This window comes from Rissa tridactyla, chromosome Z (genome assembly GCF_028500815.1).
Source record: "Rissa tridactyla isolate bRisTri1 chromosome Z, bRisTri1.patW.cur.20221130, whole genome shotgun sequence".
In the NCBI taxonomy this organism is placed as follows: Eukaryota; Metazoa; Chordata; class Aves; order Charadriiformes; family Laridae; genus Rissa; species Rissa tridactyla.
Genome location: NC_071497.1, coordinates 73,973,120 through 73,987,583, shown reverse-complemented (window position 1 = coordinate 73,987,583; position 14,464 = coordinate 73,973,120). Strand labels below are relative to the sequence as shown.

At 34.2% G+C, this 14,464-nt stretch overlaps 1 protein-coding gene across 1 annotated transcript in view; it reads left to right on the top strand.

Annotated features, from left to right (window-relative positions):
• SPEF2 (sperm flagellar 2) overlaps positions 1-14,464 on the top strand; it is a 69,689-nt gene that overhangs the window by 45,429 nt on the left and 9,796 nt on the right. Inside the window, exons 23-28 of the mRNA XM_054185793.1 lie at positions 542-702; positions 1,587-1,770; positions 2,559-2,715; positions 5,261-5,383; positions 6,804-6,942; positions 8,250-8,479. Coding sequence (XP_054041768.1) covers positions 542-702; positions 1,587-1,770; positions 2,559-2,715; positions 5,261-5,383; positions 6,804-6,942; positions 8,250-8,479 — 994 coding nt within the window. The remainder of the gene's footprint in view (positions 1-541; positions 703-1,586; positions 1,771-2,558; positions 2,716-5,260; positions 5,384-6,803; positions 6,943-8,249; positions 8,480-14,464) is intronic.

The window sequence follows — 14,464 nt, the reverse complement described above, 5'->3', positions numbered from 1 at the left end:
TTTTGAGTCTTACTTGATTTCTTCCAAGATGATTCACACAAAAAAAATCTTCAAGACGCTTAGGTGTGTAAAGTCAGTTGATTTCTTTGGTCCAGAAAAACTGTATGTATGGCTTTTAAAATTTTCTCCATCACTTAACCCTTTTTATTTTATGCTACTAAGGATTTTTCTTCTTTTGGACAAAAAGATTCCTATAATTTGTTGGTACTAGTACACTTGCTACTATAGAAATACATATACATGAAAATATATAGTAACTAAATTTAATTCATCAAACTGTATTTATTGTAAATAATTTTTCTATTCTAACACCTAAGATTTTTATTAATCCGTAGAAATACCAATGTGAAGACATTATAGGTTCAAGTAGCAATATGCATTGATTGTGTTCGAATATGTATTTGAAGTATGCATTTGAATATGTTGTATTTGTTGCTCTCCCTCAAACTATTAGGATTTAGAATTGCTTCTGCTGTCATATATTTAAAAATGTAACCGAAATTTGTTTTGAGTTGCAATGTTTCTGTCCTTTCTTCTTGAGGTTGAAGTGGATCGTTTCCAAGATACAAAGAAACTTCTTCATGACTATTACAGGGCAATGGAAGGAAAAATCCCTACAGAAGATGGTCAAGATTTTACTAGAATCCCATTGTTAGATATTGTTGATGTAGAGCAGGAAGAAGATCAAAACAAATCCAGAAGGTAGACATGCATTATTATACAAATACCAATAAACATAACACACTGATAGCTTTGCATATGTATGAGGGAATATATATGTGTATATTTCAAAGGATGGGGAAATAAGAATTTTAACTAGGGGTTATAGTCAAATGATTAATCTTGAGTCATCTTATATGTTTAATTTATCCCTGATTTTTTACTGTTTTGCCTATATGATTTTCACAAATGCAACCTGAATTATAAAGCATTGTAAAGCTGCCTTGGAAAGAAATTTGCTATAGAAATGTTTCCTACTTCCCTCCATGTTGCTGACTGTTGCCAGCACAATCCTCACATAAATAAGTTAAATATTAGTATGGCACATTAACAGGTTTAAAATTTACACAAACAAACATAATTGAATGAAAATTCAATGTAATGAAAATATAAATCAAAGTAGCCTACAAAGATGCACAGAACTGAATGCCATATTAGAAGGTAAGGGACACCATCAAATAATTTCACAATATGAAAATGCTATCAACAATGACACCTGCTTTTTTAAAATACAATTAATTTGAAAACTGTCTGAGTTATGAGGCTGTGCTTCTAGCCCATGTGTAATATATCAACAGATCACACAGTCATTTGACGTAGTTTTATCCATCTATTATTATTCCTTAGCTTCTGTAGTTAAACTAGACAGTTATCTTGTCATTCACATATTTCACCACTTTTGATCGTAAGTTCATCCCTTTTCATAATGAAAGTTCATCCCTTTTCAGTTCAGCAGTTCATCCCTGTTCTTATGGCAAATTTTGAAAATAGAATTCTCATTCTCTTAACATATTCTCCAACGTAGTTATAAATTAACACTTTTTGTAGAAGGGGGTGTGAGTTATGCCTTATATTTTATTTTTAAGGATTCCTCTAGTTTCTTGGAAACTGTCTTCACCAGAACTAAGTATTACCAAATCAAAAAGCAAGGGAACTCTACAGAAGAGTACTAAGGATGAGAATTCTGAGAATGGAGCAGCCACTTTTAGGAAAGATGAAAATCTTATCACTGATACATGGCAAACAGCAGTAACAGCAGTATCAAATATGGTAAGGAATATTTTATTTACTTAAACATTTCTGGATCAGGCAGTCAAAGCCTCCCATTCAGTACGCAGCCTACACACACAGCGTTCACAATGTGTATCTAAATTTCATACCTCTTGCTCCACCACTGATATTTCCATTGAATATGTTTCTTTGAGGAAAATGTTGGAATCTGTGTATTATCAGCACCAGTACTTATAACTGACCCTTTCATTCCATTACTGAGAGAGATACTTTGAATGTTGACCCTCTATATCTCCTTGCATGATAAACTCTCCTCTTATCCCTCAACACAAGTGTGAGAAGAAGGACAAGTTTTATGCTGTGATGTAATGTTCGCACAAACCTTTTGCAACTTCAAAACTTCTGTTTTATGTATAGCTAAAAGTAAATTGGGTGGGCTTTTCAAATGGTTGGTTTCTAAGTTCACTTTTTCTTTTCTCTTTGATCATTTCAAAATAAGTACATTTCTGCACCCTTACAATGTAAGTATAGTCTTGCTTTACATACTGTTGATTCTTACTTTTCTCACTTTTTCCTAAAGCGCAGGTAATGGGTTACAGGAATTAAAGCCACTATCTCTCTGTCTTGCATTTTTGCTGTAGATTTTTATTTTTTATAAATAACAAAATGTAATCAATTTAATTAGTTAAAATATCTTCTTTTATTTATGTGTGTATGTCTCAGCAAGTACTTCTCAGCAAGTACTTTCAGTAAGTATAGGCTACTAAAAACAGCAGTTGCACAGTGTTAATACTATATACTTTACAATGTGTAACCATTGTGTCAAGGTAACAGCTGAAATACAGTCTAAAGAAGTGGAGGAAGAAAAAGAACAGCAGCAGCTAGAAGTGAAGGAAGATCTGAAATCTTCACAGACACTGAGAGGCAAAGCTACTGGGAAAGATGCCAAAAAGCCTCCTTCCAAATCAGCTGCTAAAAAAAAAGGTATTTGAAATCCAGACTTTGTTTTAGCAGTGCTTGACATTACTGAAATGTAAATATGCCTGTAATACAGAAAAGAGTAAGTCAAGACATTTCATTTGGATTTAATTTCTTTTTTGAAATGTCAAATGTAACATGTGAAATCAATGTGAAAATCTGGTAGTGATAAAAGAGTGCAGAGGCTTTTGAATGGCAATTGCATTTATTTAATCATGTGTGTTGTCACTATTATGTAGGAATAAATATTCTAAATAGAACCTAGAAAGTAAATATTGATTTTTCTCCAAGTGCTGTTCTGGAAATGAATGGTTAGAACTAGTTTATCAAATTAAATTAAATTCCATTAAACCCTGACTACTTTCCAGTCATAAGTCAAAATATTTCAAATATTAAAATAAAAGTACTGGAACAGAATTGGTAAATTATCCAATACCCCAAGATATTTTGGAATGAATTTATCAGCCATACAGTAGCATGAATCTAGTTCATCATTTTTCTGTAAAACTGTAACATGGTGTAAATAAAGAAAATAAAATTTAATGGCTTATGTTGTCCTAAAAAAGAGCAGACTCCCATTAACGTAGATCTAGGTATCCTGGGCTGCATCAAAAGAAGCAAGGCCAGCAGGTTGAGGGAGGTGATTCTGCCCCTCTGCTCCACTAGTCACTCTGCTCCCTCTAGGCTGGGGTGGGACTCTTTATGAGGGAGTGTAGCAACAGGATGAGGGATAACGGTTTTAAACTGAAAGAGGGTAGATTTGGATTAGATATTAGGAAGAAACTCTTTACTGTGAGGGTGGTGAGGCACTGGAACAGGTTGCCCAGAGAAGCCGTGGATGCCCCATCCCTGGAGGTGTTCAAGACCAGGCTGGATGGGGCTTTGAGTAACCTGATCTAGTGGGAGGTGTCCCTGCCCATGGCAGGGGGGTTGGAACCAGATGATCTTTAAGGTCCTCTCCAACATAAACCATTCTATGATTCTATGATCTTGCTCATAGGCCTGGCAAGAATCTGTCCAACCAGGAGAGAATGCAAAACTTTATTTGCAAAAAGGGAAACAGACCTAAAAACCCTTATCTCTTTAGCCTAGCAATTTAGGCAGTTGACTGGATGGAATCCTGGCATGCAATGTTGTTTATACATTTTTTCATAAATACTTCCTTGAGCAGGTAGTAGTTTAAGTAACTTCCGCTTCTTTCTGCAAAATGTCATAGCTCCAGCAGGACGCAAGGCTAGTAGCCTAAACCTTCTATCTTTTCTAAAGACATTCTACATAACAAGAGAGGGTCTCAAGCACTGTGGGTGTGCGGGTAGCCTAAAATTCAGGTACTCCGTTTCCAAGAAAGAAAGCTGTAACCGCAGAACTATTATGCATAAAGCATCTGACTTTTTTTCTTTGACAGACATTTTATTTGCACTGTAGTCAGTGCTCTCGCTCTGGTTGATTCTGCTTGTAGTACAGTGAACAAGTATAGCTCTGCTCACAAAATCACAAAATCATAAACTGATTTTATATATATATAAACACTATATATATGTATAGTTTATATATAGATATATATAAACTATATAGAATGATATAGTGCAAGTAGAACTCAGCTGTGCATTCCTCAGGGTAGAAGATGAAGTATCAGCTGATGTATCTGTAACTGAGGTATCAGCTTTAATTTCATGGCAAAAACAGTGTTACTGTAGTGCTCCTCTAACACAAGGATTCCCTAGGATATAGCTATAGGCTAGTAACTGGGTGATACAACTTATCACATGTAATTTTATTACTTCTAGATTTGACCATTTGCTTTATGTGGAGCCTATATATCATGCAGATGTCATTTTTTTTTTTTCTATAACAGCTCCGTCTGCTCTTCTGCTGGGACAAAGCATTTATAAATATTGTAGTATTTTTGATGAATAGTCAAAATGTCGTGACTGCAGAATTTCATGCAATAATGAACACGACAAAATATCTTTACAATGTCTGTTCATAGATATGTAAGTTAAAACAAGCTGCAAAAGAAGCTAACAGAATGGTTTAGAAAAGCAGGAAATAGCATACCTCTTTTTGTTTTTCTTTTGACATAAAACTAAACTTGAATTTGCTCCAGAAGGAGCAGCTATCATTTAAGTAAGTTTTGTTTATGTGCTGGTCGTGATAAATTGGTAGATTTTATGGACATTTTGGCCACCTATGATCAGAACAGAAGCATGATCACATGATCACAACTCAGTCATGATTTTCTGTTCAGAAATACATTTTAGGATGTTGTTTAGCCAATTTTAATACAGTTGTTTATGCTGGAGTAATTTTATGCAGTGTTAATCTTAGCATATTTTACAGATGTAAATCACATTTGAAGAAATCTAAATATGTTATGTTGACATAAGACACCTGAGTAACCACCTTTGTATTCTCATAAATGATCACATCAAATAAGCTGGAAAGTGCCATTTTTCATTTTAAAAAGTGTGCTGTCTTGTGAGTGCCTGTGTACGGATACACATACTTACCAGCAAAGTCCAAAGACTGAGAGAGGTTTATTTTCCTGCAGGGCGACCTTCTACTGCATCTGTCCTTGAAGTCAGTCCATTTCCTATGACCCCAGAAGAATTAAAGAAACAAGAACTGAAACTTAAAATAAAGCAAGAATATTTCAGTGCCTTGAAACATGAGGGTATGTTACTGTCTGGTTACTTACACTGGAGGGTGATTGTTATTCCCAATTTAAGTGCTGTAATAGACAAAACTAGCCAGAAACTCTAGGAAAGATGGATGGATAAGTACGAAAAAGGAGGGGAGGGAAAGGAGTGTCTGGAGAAATCAGGATTTTTTTTTAGCGTAGTAGTCATCAGTGATTTTGTGGTAAGTATATTTAAAATAGAAATGTGTTTTTAATTCTTCTTTTAGTTCTCTTCTGTTTCATTTCATATAATTTCATTTTCCATGACTAAGCAAGTATTCATCATGAGAGAATAAATTTCACATTGGTGGTTAGCCACTCTTCAGTATTCAATTGAATTAAATTCAATATTTGAAATGCTTTGATTTGGGAAAGAATTTGCTGGCAATTATGTAGTTCATTGGTGCTCTTCTCTCTGATTCTCTCTTCCTCAAGCCACATGGGATTCAAGCAGGAAGACACAGATTTTGTTTATTCTTGCAAACTCCTTTCCAGACAGATCCTTCACAAAACCTATGTATTGTTCAGTTGTTCTTTCCCTTTGTCTGTCTTACCCAATAACTTCTCATTGCAGCCAAAAATAGACGTCTGAAAAAGAGAAGTCCCAACTTGAAAATAGGTTGAAATTTTTTTTTAAAATGGGTCTAGACTAGAAGAAAAAGATCTCTTTCTCATTAAAGGGAATTAGAACCTAGCTGTTAGAGATTCTGTTTGGCAACACTTCGCAAGCCCATCATCACGTATGTTACCTCCTTGCCAGGCTAACTTTTGCATAGTATTTATTATGGATAATAGAGGGCAAACAGCCATTAATGAATAAGGTTTCTTTAGGTCCACACCAGACAAAATGCTTGTACACTTACCACTTTCAACATGGTTTAATCCAAAAGCAGTTTAGAAATAAATATTCTAAGATCTTGGGATAATAAGGAGAGGAATGGTAGTTACTTTGAAGATCTTAACATCATGACGACAAATTTTAAAGGGTTGGAGGACAGAAGCAGAAGAGCAAACCTTTATTGTGATTAACATACATAATGATTTGGATGCTGTTTCTTTAAAATTTACCCATAACGGAGTACTCACACTTGCATCATTAAGCTTCTAGGTCTTTTGCTGGTTAGTGTTAATTTAGTTCAATGTCACTGTCTACTTAAACATCCCCTGCACCTCAATATTAGTTTTATTAAGATATTTGTTACCTTGTGAATTCAGATGTTTATAGGAGACACGCTTTTGTAAAATAGATAGTGCAATAGAGGTGATTCTGAAAAATAATTTGTTCAAGAATATGAGAAATTAAATAAATATTTTACTGCCTAAAAATATGTTAACATGTTAAACTAGATGCTTATGACGGAATTTTCCTCACATTTTATAAATATTAATTATTATGATGTTACTGTTTAAACAGAGGTAGCCACAAAATCTCGACTAGATCTTATAAAAGAAAAAGCTTTAGCATGTGTTGAAGAGCTAACAATGAAAGCAGAAGAGGCTTATAAAGATATGGAAAAGTGGCTTGGATCCAGGTTCTTGGCAGAAATGTCCAGGTAATGTATATCCAAATTTAAACAGGAACCTTCTTTTTAAAACTAGACTATGCTAGTAAAAATAGGTGTTTATATAGAAGCAAATCATTTGGAAAAAAATGTTCCATTTCATGAACTCGAATTTAATTTTATCTTAAATACCTGGATGGTAATAACTCATTCCTTCGATGATTAGAAGGTTCAACTGGCAGCAGTAGAGGTAATTCTCAATTCTGCAGATTTAGAAGATTTACAAGCATCAGCAGACAACCAGTTATTCCATTTAGTAGGAGCCTCTATATCATTTCAGTAGCTTCGTTCACTTTGAATTGGGGGTTATTTTCTGTCCTGCATTTTACACATGCTGGAAAACTCCACCTACTGTTATTGCCAGCATGTATAACTTTTCTCAAAGTTATTTCAAGGTCCATTAAAAAAAAATTATTCTTCTTTGCAATTTTTCTGTGCTAGTAAGTAAATATGCTTGGGACCACTCTGTGACACTTAGGACATCTGGCATAGAATGTCCTTTGTCCATATCATTAAAGGATTTTACTCTCCAAAAGAAAGGGGTTGCTTTGCCTTTTGGAAAATGTTTCTGGCCTGTACTAACCTTTGAAGCATACCTGGGACAGTGCTAGTTGATCCATGTCAGGGCAAGCCCAAGATAAGAGACATGCATGTAGGATGTGGAGGCTGTAACAGGCAATAACTCAAAGAGGCTGGACCTCTGCCTCCCAGCCAATTTTATTTGCTCTGATGACAACAAACACTACCGAAGACAAAATATTTACGTAACATCATGTCCTTTAACCTGCCACCCCGCGCCAAACCTGTGTCTAGTGGAAAGTTATAGACACCTGATGTCTTTCCCTGTATAAATTGTACTCATTCACTTGAAACGGGAGTTCATATGCCCCTGCACAATGCTGCTCTAGAAAGTGCTTTGTACATCTAGGATGTAGGGGCAGAGCAGAAAAAAAGGCATCGAAATAGGCTAAAAGATGATTACAGATAGAATGTGTATGGTCCACCCTTAGAAAGTTTATGGAACAAAGAATGTCTTGTCCTTTCATATTTTTCCATCAGGTCTCTTCTGTGGCTTAGATCTGCCTTTATATAAATTTCTTACCACAGTCAAAAGATTTCTTCCTGCCAGAGGAGGAGTACACTTCATAACGATTTTGCTGAGTACAGAATTCACAGGGAGGATTTGTAATTCTTTCTTCAGTAAAGCTGTCAAAGTGCAAACACACTAAAATTTGAACTTAAGTGATTAACATTGTGCATTAAAAGTATTCATTGTTTTCTTCATTTATGTTTCACAGTGTTGAAAAGATGATTGAGGTTGCACGACATCATATTGAGAGTTCTAGCAAAATCCAATGTGAAATTACTTTAGAAGAAACAGATTTCTTCATCCGCAGTGATGTAAAAGTGATTCCTGACCCTGTTCCTTTACCACATGTTCCACACGTAGAAACCTCTGGAAGTGGTTCTCTAACTATTTCACAACTTACTACACTCCATAAGCAGTTTCTACAGGTGGCACCTAAAGGTAAGAAAAATTTTTCCTTTTCACTCCTGAAGGACTGTTAGTTACCTACTTAAAATTTAAAGTAACTGCTGATAGCTACTAAACATTAGTTACCTATATTGTTAAAGATCATACTACAATTAAAGATCCTGCTACATATAGAAGTAATTATATGTATAAATATGTATATGACATATTATATATATAATATATATTACATATATATATGCATATATATACACACACATATAATATATATACATATATATTACATGTATAAAAACATATAAAAGTAGTGCAGAATATCGAAAATGTGAAACACCAGACCACTTGAAAGATTTTAATGTCTTTGCTATGGGCTTTATATCCTCAAGACCATGTACTTAATATTCCTCTAATAGGTGTCTCTGTAATATGTTTTCAAGAGTGGTACGAATGATGCTTGCGTTGCCTAAATATGCAAGTCTTTAATGTGTTTCCAGATTCATAGCTCAGTGAACTCTGAAGCTGTATTATTTTAATACACATTTTAAAAGGAATCAGTATTTTCATGAAACTATTCTATAGGGTCTATTGTAGCTATTAAACATTACATTCTTCAAGTCAATGTGTGTCAGTTGTTTTGGGTGATTTGCAAATGTTAACTCAGATATGTTTTTTTTTTTTTCCTTTGTACGTGTATTTACTGTGTGTCTACCCTCGAATTATGGGAACCTTAGGCTTAGGATGCTTGAAAAGACTTTCCTGCGTAACTTCCTACTGCTGTATAAATGTTACAAAATAATTTTGGTAAGACAGTTTTAAACTGAGGTGGAAAGTATGTATACACATATTTGCAGAGGGTTTCATTACGACTAGTGTTCCATGTTATAATTGTAATTTTGGTATGATTGCCACCAAGATCATGAAATACAATATGTAAACATATGCTTACAATTTTGGAGCCAAGTCTTCTAATGTAATAAGATTACAAAGGCCGAATGAAATTGAATTTAATTCTTTATTTAGAAATGCTTTTCATGTACATTTATGGAGAAAATCCAATTACCTTTTGAGTATGAACCCATTTTAGGCAGAAAGATGTTTATTGTTTTCCTTTAGAGATGCATATCATCTTATCTATAGTGTATGAGCGTGGGTGTGTGCGTAAGCACTCCAAATTCTTCTACAGAGATTAATTTAGCAGATAGTATTGCATATATAGGGCCATGTGAAATTAAAAATCTGTACATTTGTAATTATTAGATAGTGCCATAGAGGTGAAACACAGATACCAGTACGACTGGTGATTCCACTTGAAAGTTTTCCTTTATTTTTAAATCATGTATTCATTAAGATAAACTAAAAAAATTTGTCTAACACAAACTCTAATATTCTTGGGGTGTTTAACACAGAAAAGCTATTTTCCTTGTAAATTAGTAACAATTGGCAAGAAGACAAATGACATCTTTATTTTTCTACAATATTGTCCTTTTTATGATAATATATTCACTAAAATGACCCAAGAAGACTTGCATGACTATCCAAAAAAGTAAATATCTTGACTCAATAGTCATCAGACAGTAAAAGTATGCAGTCGTGTATTCTCTGGGACAATGGTAAGGAATTATAGTTTCAAATAAGGTCCCAAAATACATGCAACAGCATTCTTCTACTGTCTTGTGATTACTAAGTCAAGATATTTACATTTTTGGATAGCCAAATTAGGATGGGAAGCCACAAGCTGTGCAAGTCATCTTTAAAATACTTCCTCCCGTTCTCTCACACACTTTAAGACTGCATAAATCACATCCCAGATTTCCTAAGGCAACCACTCCCCTTTCCTATAAAGACATCATAGGAAGAGTTAAATCCTTTCTCTCCTAAAACATCGGGAATATTTCACATCCTTCTGTCTCCTCTTGTTCAATAGAAGGCCCAACAGAAAATACATGCCTCCTCAGTAGTTAGTCTCTTACTGAGACGAAGAGGGAAAAATACTAAAGCACCCAGCGCACTGTCAGTGAAACTGTTGGACAGCAGCTCTAAAGGAGATACGAAAAATAAGAAACTAATCCCTGCCTTTCAGAACGTCTAAAGAGATCTAGATTTGCTGTCAAACATCTTAGTCTTCTAATTCTTACTCACCTGAGCAATCCTCTGAGCACACAAACAAGCGCTTGAGGCATAGACTATAGGGCATGTCTAAACAGAATAAATCTACCAATCTTCTGTGCTATGTAAATGGCAAAATTCCTAAAGTTTTTCTGAAAATGGAATATTAGACTTATTTTCTATAGCATTATGGAGATTACACAAAGAAGAATTTTACCTAGAAATCCAAGCAAAACAAAGAGTAACAAAGGAGAAATTACTATATTGGAAGAAATAAACATGTAAACAGTTTTCTCACAGGATATTTGGTAAATGTCAAATGGTGTCTTTTCAAGATATGTTTAACAAGTTGCCAAAATGAAAGCAAAAAGTGGGAGTGTCAATATACTTAAAAATTGTTTGATATTTGTGAAAGAAATCTTATAAAAATTGTAAACAGTTTTGTGTTTCCTAGGAATTTAAAGTATTTAAAGAACTGCCGATTCATCACAGACAACTCTGTTCTATCCTGCACACTTGGTTCTCCATGGAAGCACATTACTCACCATTCTAAGCACCGATGGACAAAAATACAGCCTATGCTGGACCTTCCTACCTACTGACACAGTCTTTCGTTTGATAAGGAAATACTTAAATTATTATTTTTTTATTATTCCAAGTGTCATTGCCCAAACTCAAGGTGGCTCTGCAGTATTTGTTGGTTTCACTAACTCCTTTGATCTGTTTGTTAACAGTGCTTTAGTATATTGCCTCAGGACTGTGTTGCTTTTTTATAGGAAGAACTGTGGCAGGCCTTAAATGGAGCTACTAACATTCGCTGTTTTTCTTTTCTCTTCTGCAGTCTCTTTGGATGCATTCTGTTCTTACCAACAAAATTAAACTAACACTTTATTAGATCTCAACCCCTTTGATTCTCTTTTGCACTGTATTCTTCCTATGACCACATCTATTGTCAATTCAATTAGCACATATCTGGAATGTCTCAATTTTCTTCTAAAGGTGCTATAGAGAATGCAATTTTGCTAATGTTTTGCATTAGCAAACAGATCAAAATAGATTCTATCCCAGACTTTTTTTCTCAATCTTATAACTGAATTACACAAAGGAATTTTAAATTTTATTTGTTTTTTTCACGCTCATGATGCTCATTTACCATTCCAGGTTGAATTGTAGCACTGACTATTCATCAGAAATAAACTTCATTCAGGTTTAAAAAACTGCTAAATCGAATATGCAAAAAATGTTTTAAATGCTTATTTATAAAATTGTAAAATAGTTTGTGAAGTTGTGAGCAAGCAAAACATAGAGGACAGCCTATGACCAAGTTGTATTGCTATTACTTTTCAAATTGTAGACTTGTCGGTTGAGTTTTGCAGTGTTGTTAGATATGGAACAGTTAGGCATATTAAAGTATGCATTTAGTTCAGCTGAACTTTTACCTTTTTAATAGAATATTTTGTTGAGTGGAACAGTCAGAATTACATGCTGACCTTGAATAATGGTGATAGATTATGCTTTCTCTTCCCAAGCACTTCTGTAGAAACAACTCAAGAGCTTACAACAGTACTCCTGACCTTGATATGAATAGAGAGTGAAGTCCATATATGAGCACAGAAATAAGTTTATCATTATCCTTTCTTAGACTATATTTCTTTTCAAATGTGCTTTTTTCAAAACCTGAAAATAAGTTTGTAGACAGAGGAAGTATCTTTTACTAGCAATGATATAGATAGAAAATTCCTAAACTTTTGGGATATAAAGCCCTTAATCAGAGATCCAGACTAGATACAATACCTCTTCCTACGGATAATCGAAAAATTTGTTAATTCTACTGCATGAGTTTCACTTACACCTCCTGTTATGTCTCCTACTAAATCATGTTTGTTATTTAATTTCAGAAATCTTTGACTGTTTGCCTATGGTATTTAAAAATCTGTGTATCCAATTACTTTTATGAAACATATTTAACGTGTTTGTATATGTTTCTGTGCATTTGAATATATATATCCAAGTATCAAGATTTCAATCAACATGACAGAGGAACTCTCCTTTCCCATCCTTGCATCTTTGCAGCCATGGGCATGTGATTCTAAATTTAAAATCCCAATTCTTGCTACTTAGTGAAGATTGGAAATATAACATAGCAAAATCAGTACTAATTAGTGGATGAATGAAGTAAATATTTACAGTGAAAATCATCTGCAGAGAGTGATGAGTATCTCAGTATCTTGGAGGGAATGAATCTTATTTTTCTGACTCCTGTCTTTTTCAGCTAAGGACAGAAGTGTCCCATATTACTAACTTTTAGACTACTAAAGTTAGAAGAATATAATTCAACCTCAGGGTTTATTCACTCATTCATCCCTTATAGCATTGCATAGACCATTATCTGAAGTTCTAGTCAGAAATTGCTTTGGACAATTTTTCTCAGTGAAAATGAAGGGGAATTGGAAGCTGTTTAAATGTTTTAGTAAAATCTGATGAAAAGGGAATAAAATGTTAACACAATTCTCATTTCTAATATAGGTTTACAATCTGTTCATATTTTGTTGCCGGTGTAAATTTATAATCTGAGTCTTTACTACAGTTCCTCAGTTTAGGGAAATATTTTCATACAGTGCTTATATTCTGTTGGCTGGTGTATCATTAAGAAATAGTTTATTTTGTATATCTGTGCCTTGTAACAGAAGCATGGTGACTGATATTTATTTCTCATGTCCCTTTAAAATGTCACAGTCCTGGTTCACAGGGTTGCACATCTAGTGTACACTTATGCTGCTGTCGTTCTTAATGCTCCCTTTTGAGTGTTTATTTTTCTGTCTTTGATTTCACTTGTGGTCACAACCTTAATTTCTTCACTAATTATTTTTTTTGCATTTTTTTATTATGTTTCTGCACTGCTTATTGAAACATATATAAATGCTTATCAATGTCACTGTTTGTATCTGTGAATGATACTCACTTTTAAAAAGTTTTTAATGAAAAACAATTCTACCTTTCTCTACTTTAGGTTTTCTTTTGATTCCATTGGTGACAAATTTTTTTATGTGAAAAAGAGGTTCCTTCACAAGTAGTACAGGCTGGCTTCTTTTTGTATCCAGTGTTCTTTCCTTATGCCACTGCAACAAACCCCACCTTTTCCCATGTTCCCAGTTTCCTCTCACTAGTCCATCTCCTGTTCCTTTCCATGTCTGTTAGCCTAATTTTAAAAAAAAAAACCAAAACCCAAACAACTGTTGTCTTTCTTTCATGTCATCTTACCTACGTGTTTTGCTTGAACAGCTATGGCCAGGATGCACTGGATGCTGTGTGTGATCTGGAGCTGAATTTATGCTGATTTACACCTCTTGTCCATAGAAGATTAAACCTGGTCAATTCCCTACTTTTTCCTCAGTGGCAGTGTTATGAGGATCTTTCTCCTGTACCTGGAAACAGATCTGAAAGGAACTTATAGGACCTTCATAACCCCACCCTACTGACAAACTTGGTTCAAATTGGCCATTCTAAAATTATCTGTGAGGGAGAACTGGCAGACAGACAAATCGATGTGGAGATATATAGGCAACACAACTGCATAACCTTAATTTCCCTAGGTAAGCATGGTAAGAATATACTACAATGAAGAGTTGTAATGAATATAATCAGAGTTTAGATGGTTTATAGACCTGATTTATATATATATATATATATATATATATATATATAAAAAACCACCTCAGATCTATGCTGCTTAGCTATATATTTACTGTTCTTACATGCTGTGGAATATCCTGTTTTTCTAAAGACACATACAACTGATCCCTTACAAACACGTGATGTCCCAAATGTATTTTTCCAAGAGTTTAAACCCCCGTGTTCTGAAATAAAAAAATATAAAACATGGAAAAATGTTTGTAACATTGAACGTCTATA